This window comes from Falco naumanni, chromosome 6 (genome assembly GCF_017639655.2).
Source record: "Falco naumanni isolate bFalNau1 chromosome 6, bFalNau1.pat, whole genome shotgun sequence".
Taxonomy (NCBI): Eukaryota; Metazoa; Chordata; class Aves; order Falconiformes; family Falconidae; genus Falco; species Falco naumanni.
This window is the reverse complement of record NC_054059.1, coordinates 12,597,148-12,621,552: the sequence shown is the minus strand read 5'-3', so window position 1 is coordinate 12,621,552 and position 24,405 is coordinate 12,597,148. Positions and strand designations below refer to the sequence as shown.

Sequence of the window (24,405 nt, the reverse complement as noted above, 5' to 3'; positions counted from 1 at the left end):
GGTCTGGCACCCTCTGCTAGGATGTGGCTTTATATTAACCCTAAGCTCTTCATTCATTTGGAGGGCTCTTAGAGAAGAGTTAATGAGAAATTTAATTAACGTATAACTTTCAGAGTGATTTTGCATTCCTCTTAATAAAAATATTTTCTTACAGTGAACAAGAACAAAGGCACTCTCATCTTTCCCCCTCCTCTGGGACAGTGTGCCTTCGTGCTTCAGAACATTAATATTTCAATAGTCACACTGGATAAAACTGAACAATGGATGAAACCTAATTATTTTTCTTAGGCCTGTGATATGATCTTATCCAAGTTCATTTTCTTATATTCTATTCTAGTGATTTGCATTATAAGTCACTCATTCCTACCTGACAGATTTCCTTGAAAATTTGTACTGATAGAAAGAAAAGAAAAAGACGACTTTGTCTCCTCTTTTTGTTTCTTCTATGTTGTATTTTTCCCCCACACCCAAAATTATTGAAAAAAAGAATGAAAATCATGTCTCTTAGCTACCTCTGTTCCCTCCCTTCCCAGCTGTTCTTGCTTATTTTCTTTCTCATTTCTTTCCTCTGTTTTGTACAGATAGCCTCTTCTGATGCTGCTCAGCCTTTGGCATCCTCTCCTTCTCTGCAAGCTGCTGCTGAGAAGAGCAAAGCAGAGGTACATGGGTTTTGGGTGTAACTCTTGTCAGGTTACTGCTTTACACGACTGTTTGCGTTTCTATGGAGTAAGCTAACTAGAATATTTGAATCACTGGTAATACTTCAGGCATTTAAAATGCTTCTTTCCTTGCTTTCTGGACTATATAAGTGAAAAGAACTGATAAAGTAGGACAAAGCGCATGCATGATTGCTACCTCTTGGTGTTTATATGACAAAATTCTGGTTCTGCTCTGGTTTAGTGTCACAAAACTGTGGAAACACCATTTCATTCCCATCCAGTGGGCATGAGTGTCATTGGTCCTGTCTCCTCAGGAATAATTTTTGGTATCTTTATTTTATATTACTTGCTTGTTTCAGGATCTAAATTATCAGTACTGTTCCCAGCCATTTAGTTCAATCTCCTTGGAGATAAATACAGAATTAATTTAGGGACACTTCTGTTAACTCATGCTGGTTTTAATATTCCTTCTAGCTTGGATATGTGTATGTGCTGACATTACATTTACTGTTTAGAAGAGCCTTTGAAAAACTTAACACACAAACAAGTATCTTTCGTATGACCTTTCAGTAAATGTCACAATTTGCAACAATAACGAAATACAGGTTTTTCGAGAGTGAATGCTCAATGTTGGGCTCTCTTGGATACCTCACTCTAAATTGAGACTATATACAGTAAATGAAATATTTATGTTTAGATCATAAGTTAATGTTTGGGTTTTTTTCTAAATCCAGAAAAAGTGGACAGATATGAATTATTTTAGTTCAGCTATATTTTAAACATTAATTAAAATGTAAATGGACAGTGGCATGGAGTAGACCCACAAGCATTGGTGAATTTGACATATTTTTAAAGTTGTACCAGGAATAGCAGCAGCCAGTTAGAATGAAAATCACCTTTCCTCTATTACCTGCCTCTCTTGGTGCATTCAAATTAGGAATTTCCTCTGTGTAACTAGTATGCCATGTTGTTAGAAATTAATCTTGGGGGGGGGGGGGGGGGGGGGGGGGGGGGGGGGGGGGGGGGGGGAAGAATAATTTTTGCTTAGAATTTAAGGCCAGTATAAAGCCAGCTTCATTTTGTTATCTTCATGGTGCTTTTTGACTGCTTTTGCAAGTAATGAAACATTTGAGTTGAAGCTCTGGCATGAATACAACATCTGAGAAATGTTTTTATTTAGTCTGAATTCATTTTTATCTAATGGAGCTGAAGCAGAAAGCTTGCATATTGAAATTGTGAAGTGTGAAGATGGGTTTTCAGGTCCACAGTGAAAATGAAGTGAGTGAAAATAGTCACTGGGAATCAAGAGACTTCCTGTAGGCTTTATGAGATGTGAAGGTAGATACACTGGTGGACAGTTTTAAGTCTTCATAGATAACACTAAGAGACTGTCAGGGCTTTGTTAAGGGCAATGGGAGGCATTTGTTTATATTGGGTCACCTTTATGGAGTGTTTTCCATATGAAGCATACTGCAAGGCCTCCTCATTCTTGAAGTCCTGAAGAATAAGTTTCTAGAAACTTCTCTATCAGCAAGGTTTCTCTAACAAAACGTATTTTAAAAACATGTTGAAGTCAAAACTGGAAATCAGGCCAGCCTGAGGATGATCATATGCAAAAGCTTTAACTCTGCTTTCACTTAAAACATATTCAAGTAAACTATAAAGGTACTGTGTTTGAAAAGTAAGTGTCCTGTTATGACACTTCCAACAACCTTTCCCAGGAGGAGAGGAAAAAAATTGCAGTTGTCTAAGATGAAGAAAAGCTTCCACAGGATTAAATTACTCAACTTTGGAAGGCTGGAGTGGAGAGTGAGGACAGGGAATGAAAGACTTTTGGAAAACTGTAGCTCAGACAGTATATTTGTATGATTTGCAGTACATTGTTATGGTCACGGAATTTTGGGAGTCTTTAGAATGCAGGTTGGTGCTGGGATCAGTAACACGGTAAATGGAAGAAAGGCTAAGCTTTGTTTGAAAGACATAGCTATGCATTTGTAATCTCAGGTCAGTAAGCCTGCAAGTCTCAGGTTGTTATGATGACCTCAAAATAAAATACTGCTCTACGCTTGTCCCAGTCATACAGACTTTTTCTTGAACACCTGGCACTGCCACAGGTGAGATACGGTATTGGGTGGACTGTTGGTTTGGACTGCTGTGCTCACTTTCGTGTTTTTAATGTTCACTAAAACCTAAGTTGGTCTCTGTTTCTTTTCTTCAAAACAGACATTCCAAATGCCCCTTTACTGCAGTTTCATGACTGTGGTCATTGCTTTCTGTTGCTAGAGCCATGTTTAGGTGGGTGCTCACTGTATAGCCTCAGTTTCCAGGACCTGAGTGTTCAGGTTAATGCCTGATTAAGTAATTCACAGGAGTTAGTTGAGACTTGAGTAACTTCAGTGGAGTAACCCCAATCCATCTGGTAAACATGGTGAAAGTTTTGAAGATTGATTATTGGACATTATGAAGAATGTGTTATTTGGGTCCCCCTGTGCCTAATGATCCCCCTAAAAACCAGAAAAAAACCCCAACCCATTGTCTTAGTGTTAGAACTCTTTTAAGGAAATGCCATGTTATACAGCTTTAAAAATTAGATATATTGGATGTTAAAAAGGAAAAACCCCACAATGTTATTGACAGAAACTTGTAGCCTAGTAAGCTGTTTTATTTTTAATACTGAAGTGTCTTGGTTTCAGCTGGGACAGAGTTAATTTTCTTCTTGGTGGCTGGTGCAGTGCTGTGGTTTGGAGTTGGTGTGGGAGCAGCGTTGATACACTGATGATGGTTTTGGTTGTTGCTGGGTACTGTGTGTACTGGGTTGGGGACTTTGTGGTTCCTCGGGCCCTGCCAGTGAGAAGGCTGGAGGGGCACAAGAAACTGGGGGGGGACACAGCCAGGCCAGGTCACCTGAGCTAGCCAAAGCGGTATTCCATACCATGGGAAGGCATGTTTGGTATATAAACTGGGGGAGGTGGGCTGGGGCTGCCCGATGGTTGCTTGGGGACTGGCTGGGCAAGGCTCAGCGGGCGGTGAGCAGTTGCATTGTGTGTCACTGGTTTCCTTCCCTCCCTTCCCTTTGGATTTCATTCCTCTCTCCTTTTCATTGTAACTGTTACTGTTGGTGGTATTGTTCTTTTATTATTATTGTTATTATTATTTATTTTGTCTTAATTATTAAGCTGTTTTTACCTCAATCTTCAAGTTTTGCATTCCTTTCTGATTCTCCTCCCCAACCCCCTGGGTGAGCTGGGATGATGGGGGCGGGGAGGGGGGGCTGTGTATGCACACAAGGCCAGCACCGTGGGCAAAGGGGGCACAGGGGTGAGCGGCTGCGTGGCAGTTGATTGCTGGCTGGGATTAAACCACGACGTGGAGCTGCACGGACAGTTATCGAACCTTTCAGTCTAACCTCCCAAATACTGGGAAACTTGCTAAAAACCAGTGTTTTGTGCACCACCACCAACAAAATCCCACCAAAATCTGTTTTGAAGCAGCTTTGAACATAGGGATCCAAGTCTAATGGCTGAAAGAACATTTAGGAGCTACTGTCTCATCTCCTTTGTTACAGATGATAAACTCGTGTTCCATCCATTCTAATGTTCAAGTATATACTCACTGTTACTGTACTGCAGTTGTACAAGATCAATGCAGATTGCTGGGTCTATCACTGCTAACTCTGTCAAAGCACTTGCTGGCCTAAAAAGTCCATCTATGCCTTAAGGAATATTTTATGCTTTTCTTCAGTCGGGCTGGGTCTGTAATATGAACCCATTTATTCATTAAAAACTAAAATGAAAAAAACCTTCTGTCTTGTCATTATGATGCATTTAAAGCAAAGGGATCTCTTATGACTCAGCAGGTCTGTCATATGGCCCAAGTCAACTTTTTAGATTCAGGAATTTTTTTTTTTTAAGCGTACTAGATTAGCTTTTAAAAATTAACTCTCTGCAGAAAGCTGCATGCAAATTACCTTCCTATAGTTCTTTGGTCAACAAGACTGGCATCTTTCCTAATGACAGAGGTTATCAGAGTTAATGGAGTATTTGTAGATTATTTTTTTTTTTCTGAGCTTCGCTTAGCTTAGGAGAAGCAACACTGGGTTTTTTTTCCTTCTGTTTAGAAGCAGAAATGCAGATGAGCAGGTGAAGTAATTGATTTCTTGAATGCCCAAAATGAAAATATTTTTTAGTGGTACTATTTGAGCAAAATGAGTCGCTTCTGGAAGTAGAGCAAATAGCATAAACTCTGAATTGAAAGAGAATAACTGAAGATATCTTATATTCTGTAGGACTGTAGACATTCAGTATGTTTGCAAATGCATTGTTATTGAGTACTAGCAAAATACTTTTTTTCAGAAGGAAAAAGAAAAAAAGAAAGAAGAGAAAAAGAAAGAAAGAGAATCAGAAAAACCATCAAAACCATTAACAGTTGAAAAGGTAAGCATAGTTTGTTCTTTCTAGTTACTTTAAAATTACACATAGTATTAGAAATATACAAAGATTTGGAAGAAAAGGAATTTTTTAAGATGTGTGCCTTTCTCTGTGTGTGTGTGTATGACTAGTAATCCAGGTAATCCACATGAATGGTTTCCTTGTGCTGTTGCTTGCATACAGACACCAGTTGACCATATGAGGAGGAATGCGTTTGGGGGAAGAGGGAAGTGAGTTAAGCTTTGTTAAGATTTAAGCTCGGGTTAAAAAACTTATCAAGGTTTTTAAGATATACCATTGCTGCTCTTGCACAGAGATTTTCAGTTTTATTGAGCACTTTATGATTCCCTAAAACTGTCTTTCATAAATTAATCAATTTTAAACATAACTCTAGGTAACTTGAAAATGCTCAACTAGATCATGTCACAGAACATGACAAGCAAACCAATTAAGGTGCTTCTTTATGCAGCTGTATTAAAGCATAATGAGTGGTCTTAGCAACATGGGTACAATTAAAATTTCACTTACACTTTTGTATAGATTTAATATTAAACAAAAATGGAATGGGTGATTTAAGTATTAAATACAAAAATTTATTTTAAGACAGATATCCTCTCTCAGATGATGTGAATCCATTAGTATGTTCTGAATCTGCACTCTAGTTCACAGAATGCATTGGAGTCTCCCATCTGTCAGTTTATTCCCCAGTAGTGCTGTGCTACAATTATGAAAAATGTTGTGTATGCATGTGTTACGATTGCAGATGTATTTCTAGTTCAGTTTTCAAATAAAGCTTTTTATTTTACATAGTAAAACAAGAGACAAAAATGTATGTGCACCTGGAGTGGAAAAAAAGCCCCTCCCCAGTACAAATATCTTTTTTTCTGAAATCAGAAAGCAGTTTTGGAATAAGTTAGCACAGAAGCAAACTTTATTATGACAATTTGTGTGTCTTCCCTGAGCTAGTGGAAAAGGCTATCCTTATGGTAGGAGGTTAAAGCATATTTATGGATGACAATATATTACAACTGTTGATTACTGACACTTTACAAGGACATCCAGCCAAACTGAATGTTTTATTCTGTTCTTAGAACAAGATATTTCAGTTATAAAGGCTAAAAACATTGGTGTGGTTTGGAAAACTTAACTTTCCAAAGCCCAGAGGTGTACTTTTGGTCAAGTTTGGTTTTAGAGAGTTTCCCTTTGCAAGGATGCCTGAACCTTGTTGCGTGGCTGGGAATACTTGGTTAGGTGAGGAGAAAGGATGACAGTGCATAGTCACAGTTGAGGGACTACCCTAATACTTGGAATAAAAACCAGTTCAAATGCCACTGATTAGATTTACATTTGAAATGTCATTAGATTACTTGCTTAATCATTAACTGGTAAAAAAAAAAGTATTTTGATTTTAAGTGCTTGTACTAAAAAATGTGGAATTTGGTAAACGTATCTGCATTAGATAATAGTGAAGTTGTAACAGCTGCAAAATGTTTGAAATACTGCAGCATATTTTATTTCATTATTAATGTGTCAGCACTGATTGCTCAAATGGAACTCATCTGTGTGTCATCTTTTTAATTTAAGAGATTCTTTAAGCTTAGGCTTTTCAAGGCTTTTAAAGATCATTCAAAATAAATTATTTTTAGACACAGCCTGTAAACTTTACATACTTTAAAACTGCGGTTGCTTTCTAGAATCCAAAGATAGACTCAAATGCTTGTTTCCATTGGAATGGACTGGTGAGATGGAAGACCAAAAGGTTTTTAATTTTATATATGGAATAATAATACATTGCTGCTTTTGTGGTATGAATCTGCTTCAGGGGATTGATAAACATTAATATTCATCTTAGTTTGACTAACATTGATATGCTTCACATCCTGTTAGAGACTGTAATTTTAAATACTGCGTGTTGCATCAGTAGAGAGGTGCTGGTGTTTTGGCATTTTCAGCAACCACATTAAGCAGTACCTGGCTGTTTATCCCAGTTCTCAGCTTCCTGGAGAAGGAAACAGAATCTGAGGATTCTTTGGACACTGCATATGTGAAGTCACTGATCATCCTTATTGTAGGCATTGTTTATCTATCTACAGCCTAGACATTCCAGGCTTGGGAAGTGAATGAAGTAAAAATATATGACCAAGCAGCTGGCAGCTCTACCACAATTTTGAGACTTCTCTTGATTAAGGTACTGCGAGCAGTGTTTTAGCCATACTGTAGAAGAATCAATAAAGATGGAGAAGATGATAGGTCTTAAACTGGTAGAGAGTTGAAGCTATAGAAAACTTCAGATCTCTTTACAAGCATCATGTACTCCTACAAGTCTTCAGTTCCCAGCATCTTTTTTATATCTTATGTTAAGTTTCTTAGCTCTTAAAACAAGAATATGCATCCGAAAGAATTCAGATGTTCACGTTCAGTTCTCATGTTCTGATCTCTGCTTCACGGAACTGCCTAATCTGCTCCTATATCCATGTAAGAGCCTTACTTTGGTGTCTAACGGATCTTTAGCCTTTAATATGAACGTCTGTTGTGACTTCTGGTTTATTTTCAAATATTGCTGAAAGCTGGTAGCACCGATTTAGTAAACTAGTATTTCAATATTGCCTTAATGTGTCATGTAATTATGGTATAAAAGATACTTTGTTGATTAGCATGCTTGGATAAGTAGAAAGAACTGAAAATCTTTTAACTGATTTAACAACAGTGGGCTTTCTTAGTGAAATTGCTTTTCAATAAGGATCATTGTGTCCTTAAAACAGGTTTCATGGGAAACATTTTTTATGAATGTTCGAGTTGGAGACAGTGATTTCAGATGTAAATTAGAATTTCCTCAAGATCAGAGATATCTACTGCAGAACAGTGAGGAGCAAGGATAGTTGTTTAACTTTTTCTGGGCTGTTCACTTTGTGTGACAAAATTACTGGGTAATTTCTAATATGATATTACTATGTCAGCTACAGATTGAGTCTAGTCTAGTGATCAGCACTTTATTGGAAGCAGCCAACAGTGTGATGTTGCCCATAGGATCTGCACAATTCTTAATAAAATAAGTGACATTGCCAAGCTACTGGCAGCTGTAATGGTTTCTATCAGTCTAATTGAAGAAAGTTGGGCAACTTGCATAGCTTACCGCGGGTCCTTCCTCTCCCTCTCCCCATGCCATTACCACAATTAGAGACCTCAAATTTCCTCAGTGCTCATGCTTAAAGTAACCTTATCCTTCAGTTACTTCAGAGAAAAAGAAAAAAAAATGCAAGAAAACTACTGGAACAATTATTATAGAGTTCTTCATGATATGAAAACTGGAGCCAGGTTACATGAAGCTGAGATGTCCTGTCAAAGCCCAGCCTGTTTGCAAGCAACAGAAATGCCAATTTTAGCAATATAAAAATGTGTTGAATTGCAAGAACAAATAATCAAACTGAGCTAATTGCATGCTGCTCACGCCAACAGCAAGAATACTAGCACAAGGCAGACTGTCATGCAATGAAAGCAGCTTTTAGATGTTCTGTACTCAAAATTTAGATTTTGTTAATTGGCTAAAAAATTAAATGTCATACTTTAAGAGCCCATTTCAGTAGTGGAGAGGGAAGGAAGTCAGTAGTTTGACCACCAATCTTACGTGTTTTGTTGATCGTAATGTGAAAATTTTTCATTTGTAGGTGACAAAAAAAACAGCTAGGCTTTGAATAGCCATCTTTTAAACTTCAACATCCTGCCCACCCTTTCATCAGCTGCCGAGGAGCTTTCCCTTCTTATTAATTACTCTTTTGCACAGCTGAAGTTGTTGAAATTTCTGAAATCAGCCATGATTTTCTTTTTTTTTTTCTTTCTTTCTTTTCTGCCCTAGGCTGTCTGAATGAGTTCTGCATTTGGAAACAGAGTAAAACAATGAACTCCTTTTTATTTCTAGTATGTCTACCAAGTAGTATTTTTGTGCATCCTTGGGTAATTGAATGTGTTTAGTTTACAGTCATTTGGGGACTTCAAAAATAATATGTAACCTAAATACTGGTGTGTGAGGGAGCTATCAAAGCCTCATAGTAGTTTTCTGAACTAAAATTTAAATTGTGTGATTGTTTTAGCTAGAGTTTCTGCTCATAGCTCAGAGAAGCGCTTTAAGTAACCTTCATGCTGCATGAAGCGTGTTGGAGCAGGCTCAGTGTGTACCCCATCCACCTTCTACCTGTTTTCCACTGAAAGGAAGCATAGAATGGAAGGAGATGGGATGCTGTCCAGTCATTCAGGCTGGGGGATTGGGATTATGAGACACATGGTTGGAACATGACCAGTGTGTGAACTGGGGAGACTGTATGCCACAAGAGTTGCAAAGAATGGACTGAAGAAGACTGTGTTTACAAACGATCAAATGGTGTAAGGAATAATACTTTATTCAGTAAAGGCCTTGAATTGAACTATTTAGAACAGGGAACTTGGACTGAGCTGTATGAATGACTTGAATTTCAGACCAACTAGGACAAATCTAGGTTTTTTCAAGACATGCCTTTTTATATCTATCTGCAGTACAAATTCAAACAGAAAAGGCATAACTAGGTATGACATTGTGAGGCTTTGGGATGCTCCCAAAGTTCAGGGGGAGAAAATTCGTGTGCCTAAATGTTCAGATTTTCTAGGGTACAACTTTTTCCATAGTATAATTTTTAAATGAAAAAAGCCTGATGTGCATCGATGCTAGCAATTCAGAATTAAGCCAGAAGTGATGTGGAAAACTGCCCACAGAAAATTTGGCAAGTATTTCTGATATCCAAAATTAGAAAGTTCAGCTAAGTCCATGGCACTGAATGCTTTGGAAGTGTTTGAGTTTAGCACTGTGTATGTAGGTGTTTATTTTAGAGGTTTCACATCAGTTGAAGACTTTCATGAAAATATGTGATGGTTTCACCGTGAAATACTGCATATTGAGGGCCATCGTTATTGTGAAGCCACATTTAATTTATTCAAAGCAAGTCCATTTAAGATAGTAAAGTTAAATGGGTAAGATGTAAAGAACAAACTTTTTTTTTTTCTACAAGCTACTTGTGCTTTTGCAAACTAATGCTGACATTCAAAGTCAAGACTTTTTTCATTCTGCTGAACATATCAGGATGATGAATGTTTCTGAAGAATTGCAGCAGTTAAACTTGATGAACTGAAGTACTATTTGACACTGTGAGCTTAGTTTGTTTTATTATATTGCATTTTGAGTTTGAAATTGGCTCTTGTTTGCATGTCGAGTTAAGTGACAGAAAAGGGTCAGTTAGAGGTTATCTTTCAGTGGTAGTATATCAAATGCTGTTTTTCTTCCCCAAACTGGAGACTAAATTGCCAGCTTAGACTCAGCAGTAATGGTGAGTTGCTGCCTCTCAGTCAGCTGGTACCAACCACCACCAGAAGGCCTGCATTGCGGAGGTACTGGCATAAGTTTATTTGCATTTTAGAAGTGCTAGGTAACCCCTCAAATAAAAGTGAGGGCAAATTATGTTAGCAACTTTTTCCCTTCATATAGGAAAAACAATGTGTCAAATATTCATGTAACCAAATAGGAAGAACTTAACGTAGCCTGTTAGGGTGGTGTTTTGGTTTTCCCCCCAAGAACACCCAAAACTCCCACAAAAATCAACCTGTCTGGGCAAGTGAGACAAGAGGAACTATTAGTTCCCATTAATCCTCTGGGGATGCTTTTTACTTACCTAAATTATCATCCTAATCATTTTGTACAAGGAGAAATTAGTTTGAGCAAAGTGCTCTAGTGTTCTTCACTTCTATAAAACTGACTGGCACTGTGAGAATGAAAGCCTGCAAAATTTTTGGTGTCCCCTTAAACACCAGTTTGATATAAGTGATATATTTAGGCATTTACTTTTAAGTTGTAGGAATAAGTTGACTCACAAATATTGACCTGAATGATAATTTAAATATAGAATTACATTATACATGTTCTATTTTCTTTATTTTGATACCATACTGAAGATATATTTGCTAAATCACTCGAATAGTTAATGTTTCCCTAGACTTCAAAACATTATTTGTCTTTCTGAGTAATTTAATTTTTAAATGGTTTTCTTCATATTTACATAAAAATGTAATATAAATTTAAATTATAATATATTGGCAATCAAGCGTATTCATGGGAACAGAGAAACAGAAACGGATTTTGCCTTCTGGTTGAATACACAGTCCTATTTATACTCTTTGTCCTTGTTTTCACAAATTCAAGCTAAGTAGCTATGAGCTGAAGCTCAGGAGGGTTGAGGAATATGTGATAAGACTTAGGGCAACCTGTTTCCTTGCCTCCTACCCCCACAGAGGGCAGAGGTTTTTAAAGCTTCTCTTTCTCTCAGTCTGCATTTTATGGACCTGTCCCAGCCTGGTTTTACATTTCTACTCATACCTTTTCAGTCTTATGGAAGAGATCAGATTATTTTGGGTTCTTTGGTTGCTTCTAATGCTAATCTGAAGAAAGGCAAATCAAATTAGATTCTTTCCCAAACTGTGCAATTCATTCCTTTTGCAGCTAACAAAGGACTACTTATGTTTGAGGATTGCCTTGAAAAATAGTCTTAATGAAATTAATCTGGCATGGCTCTTATTACGTATTGGGACTTGTAGACAAAGAAATTAAGAAATCGATATTGCAGGTGGAAGCAATTGAAAAAGAAAAAACTTTTTTTTTTTTTTTTCTCAGATGAGAGGAAGGGTATTTGTCTTTTTAGTATTGGAAAAGGAGTCAACCTACAGGAAGGGTATCATGTTTTTTCCTCAGCCTGGTGCATGTTCTCTGTATTGGCTTGATCCTCTCAACTCTGGTCTGCAGCAGAACAGTATTTTAATGTAACTTTTTTTTAATTCTGCAGAAATGGAATCTTAAAACTGTGAGAACAAGCTTGGGGTTGGCCTGCTTTGGTTAAATTGGCCTTTAAATTGCCAAACTATTCTTAACAAAAAAGTATTGTTAAGTATGCTTAGTTTTAATTGATCCTCAGGTATATTTTTGCTCCATGCAGGGTCAAAACCACAAATTGCCCTGGGTTTTCGGTTCATAATACTTATTAACAGATGGCATTTTTAGGTTTCTCCTGCTTGCTTGTGACAAGCTTCACCCTTTTTTCTACTGACTTTGAGGCAAGTAGGAAGACCACATCTACACATACTTATCTGTATATTGAACGAAAAAAAGTGGGCGCATTTAAATAAGCAGGAACTAAATCAGCCTTATTCATGGATGGATGCTATCTTCAGATAAAAATTTCTGTATGACCAAGACTTATTCATTCTGAGACATTTGAAACCACAGGAGCATGCATGATTGAAAGTGCAAATATACAATCACATCTAAAAGGTTTTATAAACATTATAGTACTAGTTAGGAGACTGTATACAATCAAACATGTATGCAAGAACAAAAACCATGATGTTTTTACAGAAGTGGTACTGATACATGGAATTGAATATAAAGAAGGGTGAGGAGCAGCTGGACTCAATGATCTTAAAGGCCTTTTCCAACCTAAACAGTTCTATGAATCTACATCACTAAGAGCAGGAATAGGACATTTAATTTAAATAATGTTACTCAAAATAATAACCTTTTCTTGTTTTGAATAACAGACTTCCTTTTTTTCCCTAAAATCACGCAAGTATTGCAGCATGAGCAAAGCAATCAAGTATCTTTGCGTGTTCTGTTTCACTTTACTGTGCTTAAGCTAGAACATGCTTAAACTCCTTAGGGGAGAGAGATCTCACTCCAGTGTGTGACCATCAAGCTGGGACAATGTGGAGTAGTGGGAGGGACAGTCAGGTGTGCAGATGTTACTTAAGAATAAAGATAGTAACTCTATTTTCCATAAAAAATATTTTTAGATGCTACTGACAATATCAAAAGCGCCAACATTAGCTTAAGCTTTGAATTGTTAAAAAAAAAAATTTAAAAATCGCCGTAAGAGGTTTCAACAAGCTTCCAAACACTGTCATGCAACTTTCACTGTCTTCCAGTTTAGATTCATAGCTGACGTAGGTATTGATTGTGTGGCTTTTTACTGAAAGGAATGAGTATTTATTTGAACTGTTGACTTTATTATGTTTTGATAGGTGCTCATGGCACTAGAGCAGTTGCACAGAAAACTTTATGGCTCTGGCATTCATCCTGTTACATAACTGTCACCACAAAATTAACTCAAACGTGTTTGTAAGATAATACTGTAGCTACAGGTATACAGAGATAAAAGCAAGATAAGGTAGAAATGATCTTTTTTTGGAGGAAATGAGCAAGTTTCTTGCTCTAATTTTGTGAGGTGCTAAGGATGGTACAGAATTCTCACTGGTTACCTAGTTGTTCAAGTAACTAGCATCTATTTAATACTGATTTCCTTATATATCAATCAACACTGTTGATCATCTGCCATCAGTTGCCTTCCGTCTCTGTTGAAAAAGGGGTTACAACTAGGTGAGCTTGTCTTTCAGTTTTACTTCAATTTTTTCCTTTCTAAAAATTGGCACCTGCAGCTAGAAAATGGAGGCAGTTGTGAGGCTGGTCCCCATGCAGGTCAGTGTACTGTTGAAAAATAAATCTGTCGCACCTCTCTGCCCAGCAAGTATGGCCACTCTCAACTTGAGGATATTGTACTTTATGTCAGAGTAAGGTACTGCAGGCTTGTCTGTTAAGCAGGTAGTGTAGTAACGTGGGAACTTCTGGTCAAGATGACCTATGTATTTTTTGGTCTTACATACTTAATCCTCGGTTTATACTGTAAGTAGATATCAGTATATCTGTTTCCTTTGTTTAGACATAGACTGTTTTAGTGGTGTAAAAGAAATTGGTTGAATTTCAGCATAAATGTTGAAATGTGTGCCTGAGCAAGCAAGTCAGAGCCCTTGTAATAACACTTTGAAGGGTCAGTTGTAAAACTTCTGAATCTTTGAAGCTGTGAGTCTACACAGTTTTAGTGATTCTTACATATTGAAAATAGTAAATACTCATTTTCAGAATATCCATAAATTTTAAATAGGTTCACGTTATTTAAACTGGAAGAATAAAAACAGAAGTTTGACTCATTTGACTTGTTTCCAGTTGAGATGTAGACTGCTAGAGTGGATTGTGGCTAGAATGCTTCTTGATAGTGTTAAAGATTATGGTGATATGGAGGGTGAAGATGAAGAAAATGGAATCAAGTAAAGGGAAATCTCTTTTTCAGTGTTGCTTGTAATAAGTTAAAACTAATTAGTTTCTAAAGTATTTGTTTCAAAGTGATTAATTTTGAAATAAGAACAAAACTGAGGGGAAAAAGCCTGACTGGCAGAAAAAACTAATACAGCTAATGGTTGTAGACATGAACAGCTAATGATGCATTAAACATTTCTCCCTCTTACGAAGTTCTGCATTTGTGAAACAAAATTATCTACTTGTATATGAAGGATGATAAAGTACTTGTCAATTTGCTCCTAACTTCTGTAGCAGCGAAAGAAAAGCAACAAGCTGATACAGAAGTAAGAAAAATTAACCTATGGCGCTACTTCAGTCTGATTAGCTGTCAGTGACAGGATTGAATTTCTGTGGAGCTAATGGAGAGGCTTTTAAAAGATGCATCTCTATAGACACAGTATGCTTAGACTTCTTAAAGTGTTTGTATTGTACTGCTTGCCATAATGATAGAAAAGATTGGCAGCACAGAGTATCAGTCTACACTCTAAGAAACAGAACTCTATTAGGAAGAATCCCAGCTCAGAGGTGGTTTATATTCAGTGTGATGCTGTAAGGCTGTGTGGCTAAAACATAAAGACTGCAAGAATCAGAGGAATGGCAATAGGGAGGAAATCCAGAATAACCTAATGAGGGAAAACAGACCATAGTGATCTGCTGCTCCTGTGTCCGTCAAAGGAGACTGGTGAGGTGGGTCAAGGAAATTGATTCTCCCCCAGGAACTCCGGGCAAGTAATTGTATACTAGGCTGCGGGACTTATGGGAGGTAAAGAGAAAAGAATTTGGGGGTAGGGCAGAGAATATTGTATGAAGCTTGTTATGAGATGTATAGGTGACAGACCAAAAGTAGGGAAATTGAGGAGTCTCAGTGGATTGGGATGGAACAAGCACGAGGGAAGGGGATAAAAAGGGACAGTCACGTACATGCGGGTTGCCGGGCAGTATGCTTCTCTGAGCCCTGCGCTTGATCACTGCAGGCTGTCCTATAATCTTGCCAAATTCTATTTGCAACCACGTTGTATGTGAGTATGTTGTCTCTCCTCCTTGTGTGTGTGAACACTAGCAAACTTCAAACTGGACTACCAGATAAGTAGGATAACAGACTGGTGTTGACCATAGCAAAAAGGCTGCAGGTTTGGGGAAACTAAGAGTCAGCAGGGTCAGCAACTGCATATACCAGCATCTAGAAGCCAACTATTGCGAAGGCAGCATGTCTAAGACTGGAGACACCCATGTTGTGCTCGTGCACATGTGTAATAGCAAATCTCCTGCTGTACTAGCCAGCGAGTAGGATATCTGCATTTGGAAAAATCCAAGGTCTGAGCTGGTCACTGGCTAAGGATGTAGGGTCTTGATAATGGATGAACTTAATTTTCATACAAAAAGCATTTTTGAGCAAAATTCCACTTTTGTTACAGTTCAGGAAAAGATTACAAAGCATACCTCCACAAACAGGGATGGAAAACAGTGCTTGGATTGTTTTTTCACTGTGAACTCGGTCAGTTGCCATGCCTGAAACAGCTCGTTCTTATCTGGAGTTGTATGAAGAATGAACTACAAATACATAGCCCTTAATTCTGATTGGGTACACTAATGTTGCTCTGTCTATGACTCAAAAGGTTTTTAGAAGGAAAATTGTAAAAGAAAACAGCTTGATGAGGAACTAGAATTCAGCATTATTGTTATCTTGCCCAGGCCAATGAGCTCAATAGAAATGAAGTAGAAATATGTAAGCTGAGTTCGTATAACCATAGAACTGAAGATGTATTTAAAACAGCTTATAAAAATACAAATCATGTTTATTGCATTTCACACTTTGACCCTAATCCAATTTATAGCTGTCATAGTGGGATGCTGGATCGCTACAGCTTTAAGATGGATCTGTCTAGATTTTCTATTTCATAATGATTTCTTCTAAAAGATCTAAAAAACAGGTTTTATCGGATTAAAAGTAATCTAAATCAAGTTCCATCACAAGATAATACGAAGTAGGAAAAGGGTTGATAAACAGCTTTTCCCTCTGCCTTTTGTGTCCTTGTAAACAGGTCCTTGCTTCAGGGCTCGAATGCAGTCAGTCCACAGATACAGCGCGGCACCAGACTCTGCTCAGATCCTTACCCCCAGAATCCCTAAAAGACTTTGATAGCTCTGCACTCAGACTACACGCCTATCATTCTGTGCAGTCTTGCCATCTCTAGTTTGGCTTCAGGTTCCTACTTCTTGTGACTGTTACGTAGCATTCATCTTGCAATCTTTTGATGCCTTTCTTCAGGAGCCCAACTTAGGGAGAAGGAGCTTGCCCTCTTTTTTTTCAGACTCTGTTCTGAACTTGTCAGCTTTAAGAACAAAATATATTTGAAAATTAATGCATACAAATAGTATTTCAAATATGGTTGATATTATGTAGATTTAATACGTTAATATAAGAATTTAAACAGAAAGATTTAATCTTTTCTATTTTGCCATAGTCTCAGCAGTAAGTATAAAAAGAAAGACAACTTCATTTTACTAAGTTTTCTCTTCTACAGTTGCATACTTTGTTTTGAGCAAGGTAAAAGGGCCTCGGAGAATGTCTGATACATTAGAAAGGAGCTAAACTGGTTCAGCTAAGTGTGCGACCTGAAAGGCTTTAAGCCTTCTTAGAATACATAGACTAAGGTAAATGAAATCTGAGCTAACATTTTAAATTCAGTTAAAATAAAATGGTGCTGCGGGGTGATCAGTAAGTAATAACAAAGGAATAGTCTTAATCCACTTTCTGTAGAAATCATTAGCGTATTAACCTAGACCCAGATAAAATCTTACTAATGGAACAAGATTATGGTGCAGCTGTCTGTCAGTTCTGCCATGAAGTTTTTAATTCAAATGACTGAAAGATATAACACATTTTACATAATGTACACATACCTTGCCCTAACTGTGAAAATCTAATGAAATCTGTATACATAGATTTTTAAAGTGGAGATGTAGGTCAAGAACCACTTAACAGTGTTTTCCTTCAGGACTGTGTTTTGACTGAATGACCTTTATGTGTACAGAATCCTATTTAAGAACGACAATAAAAGGCAATTCAGTTTTGTTGGGTTTTTGGTATAAATGCCTTAAATTAACTTACCTGCATCAGTATGAGTAATTCAGTGTCTAGAGTGTGATTCACTAGAATAATTGTAATAGACTCCTAAGTAATAAACTTACATTTTCCCTTTGAGTTAGCTTTTTGAGGTAATTCCAGTTTTTTAAATAATTGGCAGCTTTTTTTTGCTTGGCGTGCAGTTTTTTCTCTTGATTAGTAATGCGTCAGAGTTTGCTTGCAGAGTCACTGTAGTCTGTACAACTTCACAATGATACCGTTGTAGTGTATCTTGTGATTCAGTATTATTTGTATTATATATGTATGACTTGTATGCTTGTTTTCTGGCTTTTTTGCTAGTTAAGCAAAATAGAAGTTCATCGCTTGGTAAAAGCATCCTAAGTTTTGAAGAGTTAGTCTGATCTCTAAGTTTCTTCATATTTAGTTGCAAGTTTCAAAAAAATGCTGGTATCTTTTAGGAGGGTAAACAGAAAAACACATTTCATTTTTAATGTGATTTAAATTGAATATTATGAAGGGATTAGTTTTTACTCATTTACGTCAGATGCAAAAGCTGTAAAAATGTTCTTTAAGAATTCTAGGTTACCTACATAAGTATTGCTTAAATAGATACGGACAAAACTAACTTGTATAGTAGAAGTATATGAGCTGTCAGGAAAAACCATACCTACAATCCTATTGCAAGCTTATAGTAAATTACTAACATTATTTTCTCATAATGGAATTCTCAAATGTTTATGCTGTCTGGCAAGTTTTATTGCAAGCAGGTAATGAAGAGGGAAGGAATCCAATTACTTCATGCACAAGACATACAATTCCTACCTAATAAAAGCAAAGGAAGGCTTTTGTTCAGTAACCATAGAAGCGTCTATGAGCTCTAGTGAGTAAACTGGAAATTGCTTTTAAGTAAGTTAGAAGTGCTTTTCACTAAATTATTTGATGGATCTTCAGCTTTCATAAAGCTTCTTGCAGTTAAGGTAGAGTATAGAAATAAGAAATGCATGGGTAGTCAGATGTGTATGAAACAGACTGAATTGTAGATTCATATGAATTTTTCATTGAAGTAGAAAATTGAGGAAAGTGTGCAGAGAAGTATTTTTTGTGTGTAATATTAAAGTATGAAAACAGGAGCAGATAACTGGAGTGGACAGCTGATGGATCAGATTTTTGACAGTAACTGATATTTTGCTTCAGAGTAGGAGAGGGATTTACTTATGACTGCTCCGACTGGAGAGTTTTTCTACTTCAGAGGTAGTCGTGTGGCTTGTGTCTTGCACCATGTATGCTACCACTTCCGTGTTCTCAGGTAATGTAAATGAGAATAAGGTCAATGTTAATAATAATAAGTGTTTCTGAATTATTCACATTAATGTCTTGTGGTAGTGAATTCAGAAAAAGTTCCACTTGGTTTTAAAGTATTTTTTGGGGTGGTTACATTTCTATTGGGTGATAAGCCTTTCAGACCTGTTAAAACCTTCACGTTAGTACATACGAAGATAATTGGCATAACTGTGCAGAAGCAGAAAATGGAAACTTGAATTACCTAACATTATTCTCTTTTTCTTCCAAAGTCACTCGTTTACAATAAATAACCACAGTATTTTCACTATGTGCTGGCACTTTTGAACCAGGCCTTACCAAACAAGTTCGTTTCACCATTGTCAATTCCAGTGCAAAATGCCCTCAGCTGCCTCTGTCAGAGGAGGGTAATGTTCTGAACAGGGATGTGCAGAAGAGTAGACCATGAATGCAGAGTTTAGACTGACCATAGGTTCTGGAGTGTATGGTCATACTAAAAAAGGTTGTGAAAGGATTGCAGTGTCCTTAATAATTTCACAAATGTGGATTATTTTCCTATTTTGCTACAATAGTAATTAAAAAAAGAGAATGGGGTTAACTGCAGAGCCACGTGGTTGCTGCTAAATCTGAAAATTCCTTTTTTTTTTTCTCCTTCAAAGTCTAACACTTATTAGAAGACCTCACGTACGTTGTCTGTTTTGTCAAACAAACAAGTTGGTGTAAAGCTTTCCACTACCCATCTTCTACACCTAGTAGCCAGATGTGTATAGGCACAGTGCTGAGCGTCGGGAAAGGACAAGCTGTTGTTTCGCAGAAAGGGAGAATCAGTAACACCAGCGACAGACCTCACAGAATGCTGTTATGTATGTGAATTTAATATGTGTGTGTCTGTCAGTCGTGGTGGCAGTGACCCTCCTTTTTGTCCTGCCCATGAGGTAACCATATCCTTTGTATGTGCTATACTGTAATCTTTGTACAGAGGGAGGAGGAGGATTGACTTGGCAATGCTTTCATTATACTTCTTTTCTCTGAGGCAGAATGAGTTACTCATTTAATGGTTACGTCCAAAAATAGCTGGCTGAACAAAATCTGATGAAATGCCTGACTGAGACATTGTACATCCTACAGTATGCAATTTGTGCTTGAGGTGTTGGTGTTTTTCACAATCCCATCTTCTGCAGACTTGCTGTCTGCAAGAAAACGTAGTGCCCATTCCAAGGAGTGGGAGTTCACCTTTGGATGAGTCTACTGCAAAACTGTAATGCTCAGATTCAGGGCTTTGAGGGTTATGTATGCTAAGCTTTGGTGGGAAAACGGGACTTGGGAATTCACTATGCTTTGTAGGGTGAGTTCCATATATAGGTTGATTCACTTGACTAATGTGCTCCTTGTATCTGCTTGGTGAACTCTGTAGAATGTTAGAGAAAGTGAAGAGAAGGCGGTTATGAAGAAAATGAACCGACAGTGGTGAAGTATTACTGGCTGTATGTGTATATGTATGTGTGCACATATATAGTCCTTGAATTTATTAAACAAGGTGCTTAGAGGTTGGCTTGCTTTAGTTGGCAAAACAAGAAACATGATTGTGCAAAAATAGCAAAACTAAAATGATAGTTATCAAAAGCATTACATCAATATGGCATGTGTTGATAGGGCAAAGTTCAGAGGGCACAATGTCATACGGTACTGAATATCCCTTCCGTCAGTTCAGGTCAGCTGTCCTGGCTGTGTCTCCTCCCAGCTTACTTGCCCCCAGCCTGCTTGCTGCAGAGACAGAGTGGGGGAACACAAAAAAGCCTCGATGCTGTGCCAGCACTACTTGGCAGTGTTTTAGCCACAAATCCAAAACATAGCACCGTACCAGCTGCTATGAAGAAAGCTAACTCCATCCCAGCCAGACAGATACAGGCAACTAGTGTGCAAAATGTATGGTATAAAGTAGGTATCAGTCCTCTTGTCCTTGTCAAAGAAGTGTCCTTATTTACTAGATAATTTGCTTTACAGTGACATAAGAGAAAAACAAGCCTGTAAAATCAACTCTATAACTTAATGTGTGAATAGGGTAATTAACACTGTTACTTGCTGATTTAGTTGGTTTCATTTAATTCAGGAGGTGTTTCACATAAGTTGAACTAGAATGGTGTTACTAGTGGTATATCGAGAGCAATGCATTGTGAGAGTTCAGTAAAAGGTAATATTGGTTGGTATAAAGCTGAGCTTTGCTGTTTAAATTGAGACCCATTAGGGACAAATAAATTTGGAGGTTTTTTGCTCTCCTCGTGTTCTTAACCTATTTATCAAATTAAACCCTCAAATAACTTTTATTGCTGCACAAAATGAGTAAAGAATACAGGAGAGGGCCCAGCAATGCAACATAAAATGTGCGTTGCTGAATTAAGAGATACCCTTTCATGATGGAATGGAAAACTTTCTTCTAAGTAAATTGGGAAGTTTGTTTTTTTTTTTTTAAATGATGCTCTTTGATACTTAAGGATGTAGTCAGAATTTGAGCAAAATAAATCTCAAACCTTTGGTACAGATCTTTGTAACTTTTCCACTGGACTGGAAACTAATTTAAAATGTCGGAGATGAACTGGTAGGAAAATTAATAGGATCGATAAGTGATTAACCCTACTGTTTCCTAATGGTAGGAAAACTAACAAGATTGATTAAATCATAGGCAGTATCTCCATGAGTTACAGACAGACTGGCTGGTGCAGCCTCTGCTAGTGAAGGCATCGGCTCAATGTGAGTCTTAAAGAGGCTTACATTACATAACAGTATTAAAGCAGGAGTATGCACTTGCTTGCTTTAAAATTGTAATAAATTTTAGATGGCCTGGTCCTCTCCACAGTTGTCTGCTTTTGAATTTTGTTTGTGATGGTTTCTTAGCACAAAACATTAGTTGAACAAGGTGCAATGTAGAGGTATATGCAGATTGCCAGCGTATATAGTTCTGTCCACTAATTTCAAGCCAATTGACTTTCAGTGAACGTGTGTAGAAATTAAATGAAGATCCAAATATTCAGCAATGTATTTTCATTTTATTTGAATAGGAAAGAGACGCAGCTTCTCATCTGTGGACATAATTTCGCAGCTGTTCATTTTGTTATAGGAAAAGTTTAAAATAGGAACTTCCCATAAATATTTGTTCTTTAGATACTGAAAGGTGATTAATCTTGTTACCTAAGGAATACTTACAGATAAGGTATTAGCACCATGCTGTCACATTATGTTTTTATTGTATTGTAGATGTACAGCAGGCAGGATTTAGATGTAGATTGATTTGGGTATAAAACTGGAAATCTGTCATCACTGGATACTAAATGGTGAATTGAATGAGAGCAGAAATTTAAAGAGGGAATTTTCCATGATAGCACCTTTATCAGTTTTTAGCACACAACCACGTACACTTGTTTTATATACTTCTAATAAAATACAGTCAACGTAGGTCTTAGGGAAATGTTATCCATGTGATTATCTAATATTTTGGTAATTAGTCTACCTTCTAAATATTAAGCCAAAATGCAGATACTTTATAAAGGAGTAGCACATGTGTTAGTCTTCTGTATATCACACAGCCTTTTCAGGAGAATAAAAAACAGAAGTTCTGATCAGACAGTAGAAGAAAAAGCTACTCTTGATCTTAGTCCATTCTTTTCTGACTCCTTTAAAGTACTCACCTTCCCATACTGTCAGCATGGCATGTCTCTCAGAGGGTCCTCATAGCAACTGTTACTTCTCCTGCAGTAGTACTTGATTTTTTTTTTCCCCCCAGATTCTGTTTATTAAGTATGGTGTATTAATATTGCATAATATTCCTGCAGAAGATGCTTGCGCTTAATTGCTGAAGCAATCTAAAAAGCTGCTACAAAAATGGTCTCTGAGAGCAAGCTTCAGGAAGAGGCTATGATAGATACAGATGAGACAAAATCCAGTAAGGAATGGTTACTCATAGGAGAAAGGGCTTGTTGCTACAAGACACAATGTACGAGAAACACACACAATAAACATTGTTTCTGTGCGTTAGGCATTGCACCAGACAAGATGGATAAGCTCTTGAGAAATCACAGTATTCCCGAGAAGGCTGCTTTAGCCCCTTCCAGTGAGAAAATTAAGAGATTGTTAGGGTGCCAGAAAGCATGAAAGTCCTTCAGCCTTGGCAAAAATGCCTACCAAGAGCAAATAAAATAGCTGACAATTTCTGTGTGCTCTGTCACTTGAGTGAATCACAGAATCGCAAAATGCTTGAGGTTGGAGGTCATCTGGTCCAACTCCCTACTCAAGCAGGGGTCACCTAAAGCAAGTTGCCCAGGCCTGTATCCAGGCAGCTTTTGAGTATCTCCAAGGAGGGAGACTCTACAACCTCTCTGGGTGACCTGTGCCAGTGCTCAGTCATCCTCACAGAGAAAAAAGTGTTTCCTGATGATCAGAGGGGACCTCTTGTGTTTCAGTTTGTGCCCGTTGCCTCTGGTCCTGTCACTGGGCACCACTGAAAAGAGCCTGGCTGCAGCTTCTGCACACCCTGTCTTCACATACCTATACACGTTGCAACTCCCTTGAGCCTTCCCTTCTCTAGGCTGGACAGTACCAGAGCTCTCAGCTCATATGAGAGATGCTCCGGTCCCTTCATTATCTTTATGGCCCACCGCTAGACTTCTCCATTGTGTCTGTCTCTCTCCTGCTGCAAAACTCAGAACTGGACAGAGCACTCCAGGTGTGCCTTCACCAGTGCTGAGTATGGGGAAAGGATCACCTTCCTCAACCTGCTGGCAATAAATAATTGTTCTAGTGCAGCCCAGGTGAGATACCATTAGCCTTCATGGCTGCAAGGGCAAATTACTGGTTCATGATCAACTTGGCGTCCACCAGAACCTCCAGATCCATTTTTGCAAAGCTACTTTCCAGCTGGTGGTTCCCTAGCATGTACTGGTGCCTGGGGTTGCTCCTGCCCAGGAGCAGGACTTTGTACGTCCCCTTGCTGAACTGCATGAGGTTCCTCAGACCATTTCTCCACTTGCTCAGGTCACTGGATAGCAGCACAACCTTCTGGCATGTCAGCCACTCCTCTCAGTTTTGTGTCACCTGCCAACTTGCTGAGGGTACACTCTGCCCTGTCATCCAGCTCATTAACGATGTTGAACAGGACGGGACCCAGTACTGACCCCTGGCATACAGCACTAGTGACTGGTCTCCAGCTAGACTAATCACTACCCTCTGGATCTGGCTGTTCAGTTAATTTTTCAATCCACCTCACTGTCTGCTCATCTAGGCCCTGCTTCATCAGCTTCTCTATGAGGATCTTAAGGGAGACAGTGTCAGAAGCCTACTGAAGTCAGGGTAGACAAAGTGCGCTGCTGTCCCCTTGTCTACCAAGCCAGTCATGACGTAGAAAGTTACTGGAGTGGTCAAGCATGGCTTCCTCTTGGTGAAGCCATGCTGATTCCTCCCAGTCACCTTCTTTCTTGTACTTCATGTGCCTGGAAATGGTTTCCAGGATTCGTTGTTCCATCACCTTCTTAGGTACCGAGGTGAGGGTGAGCAGCAGGTAGTTCCCTGAGTCTTCCTTCTTGCCCTTGAAGACAGGAGTGACAGAAGGACATACTTAAGTGAAAGGTTAAAAGGACAGCACTGGGAGGAAAAAAAAACCAACAGTAAAGTATTACTGTATCCCAGTTACCTGTCATCGACGTGACTGCAAAAATTTACGATGCCCATACTGGATCTGAATAA

General features: G+C 38.1%; 1 protein-coding gene across 2 annotated transcripts in view; it reads left to right on the top strand.

Annotated features, from left to right (window-relative positions):
• SMAP1 (small ArfGAP 1) overlaps positions 1-24,405 on the top strand; it is a 96,060-nt gene that overhangs the window by 45,360 nt on the left and 26,295 nt on the right. Inside the window, exons 5-6 of one of the 2 annotated variants that reach the window (XM_040597957.1) lie at positions 582-659; positions 5,012-5,092. In XM_040597957.1, the coding sequence (XP_040453891.1) occupies positions 582-659; positions 5,012-5,092 (159 nt within the window). The remainder of the gene's footprint in view (positions 1-581; positions 660-5,011; positions 5,093-24,405) is intronic. The other variant, XM_040597958.1, reaches the window with a different exon arrangement.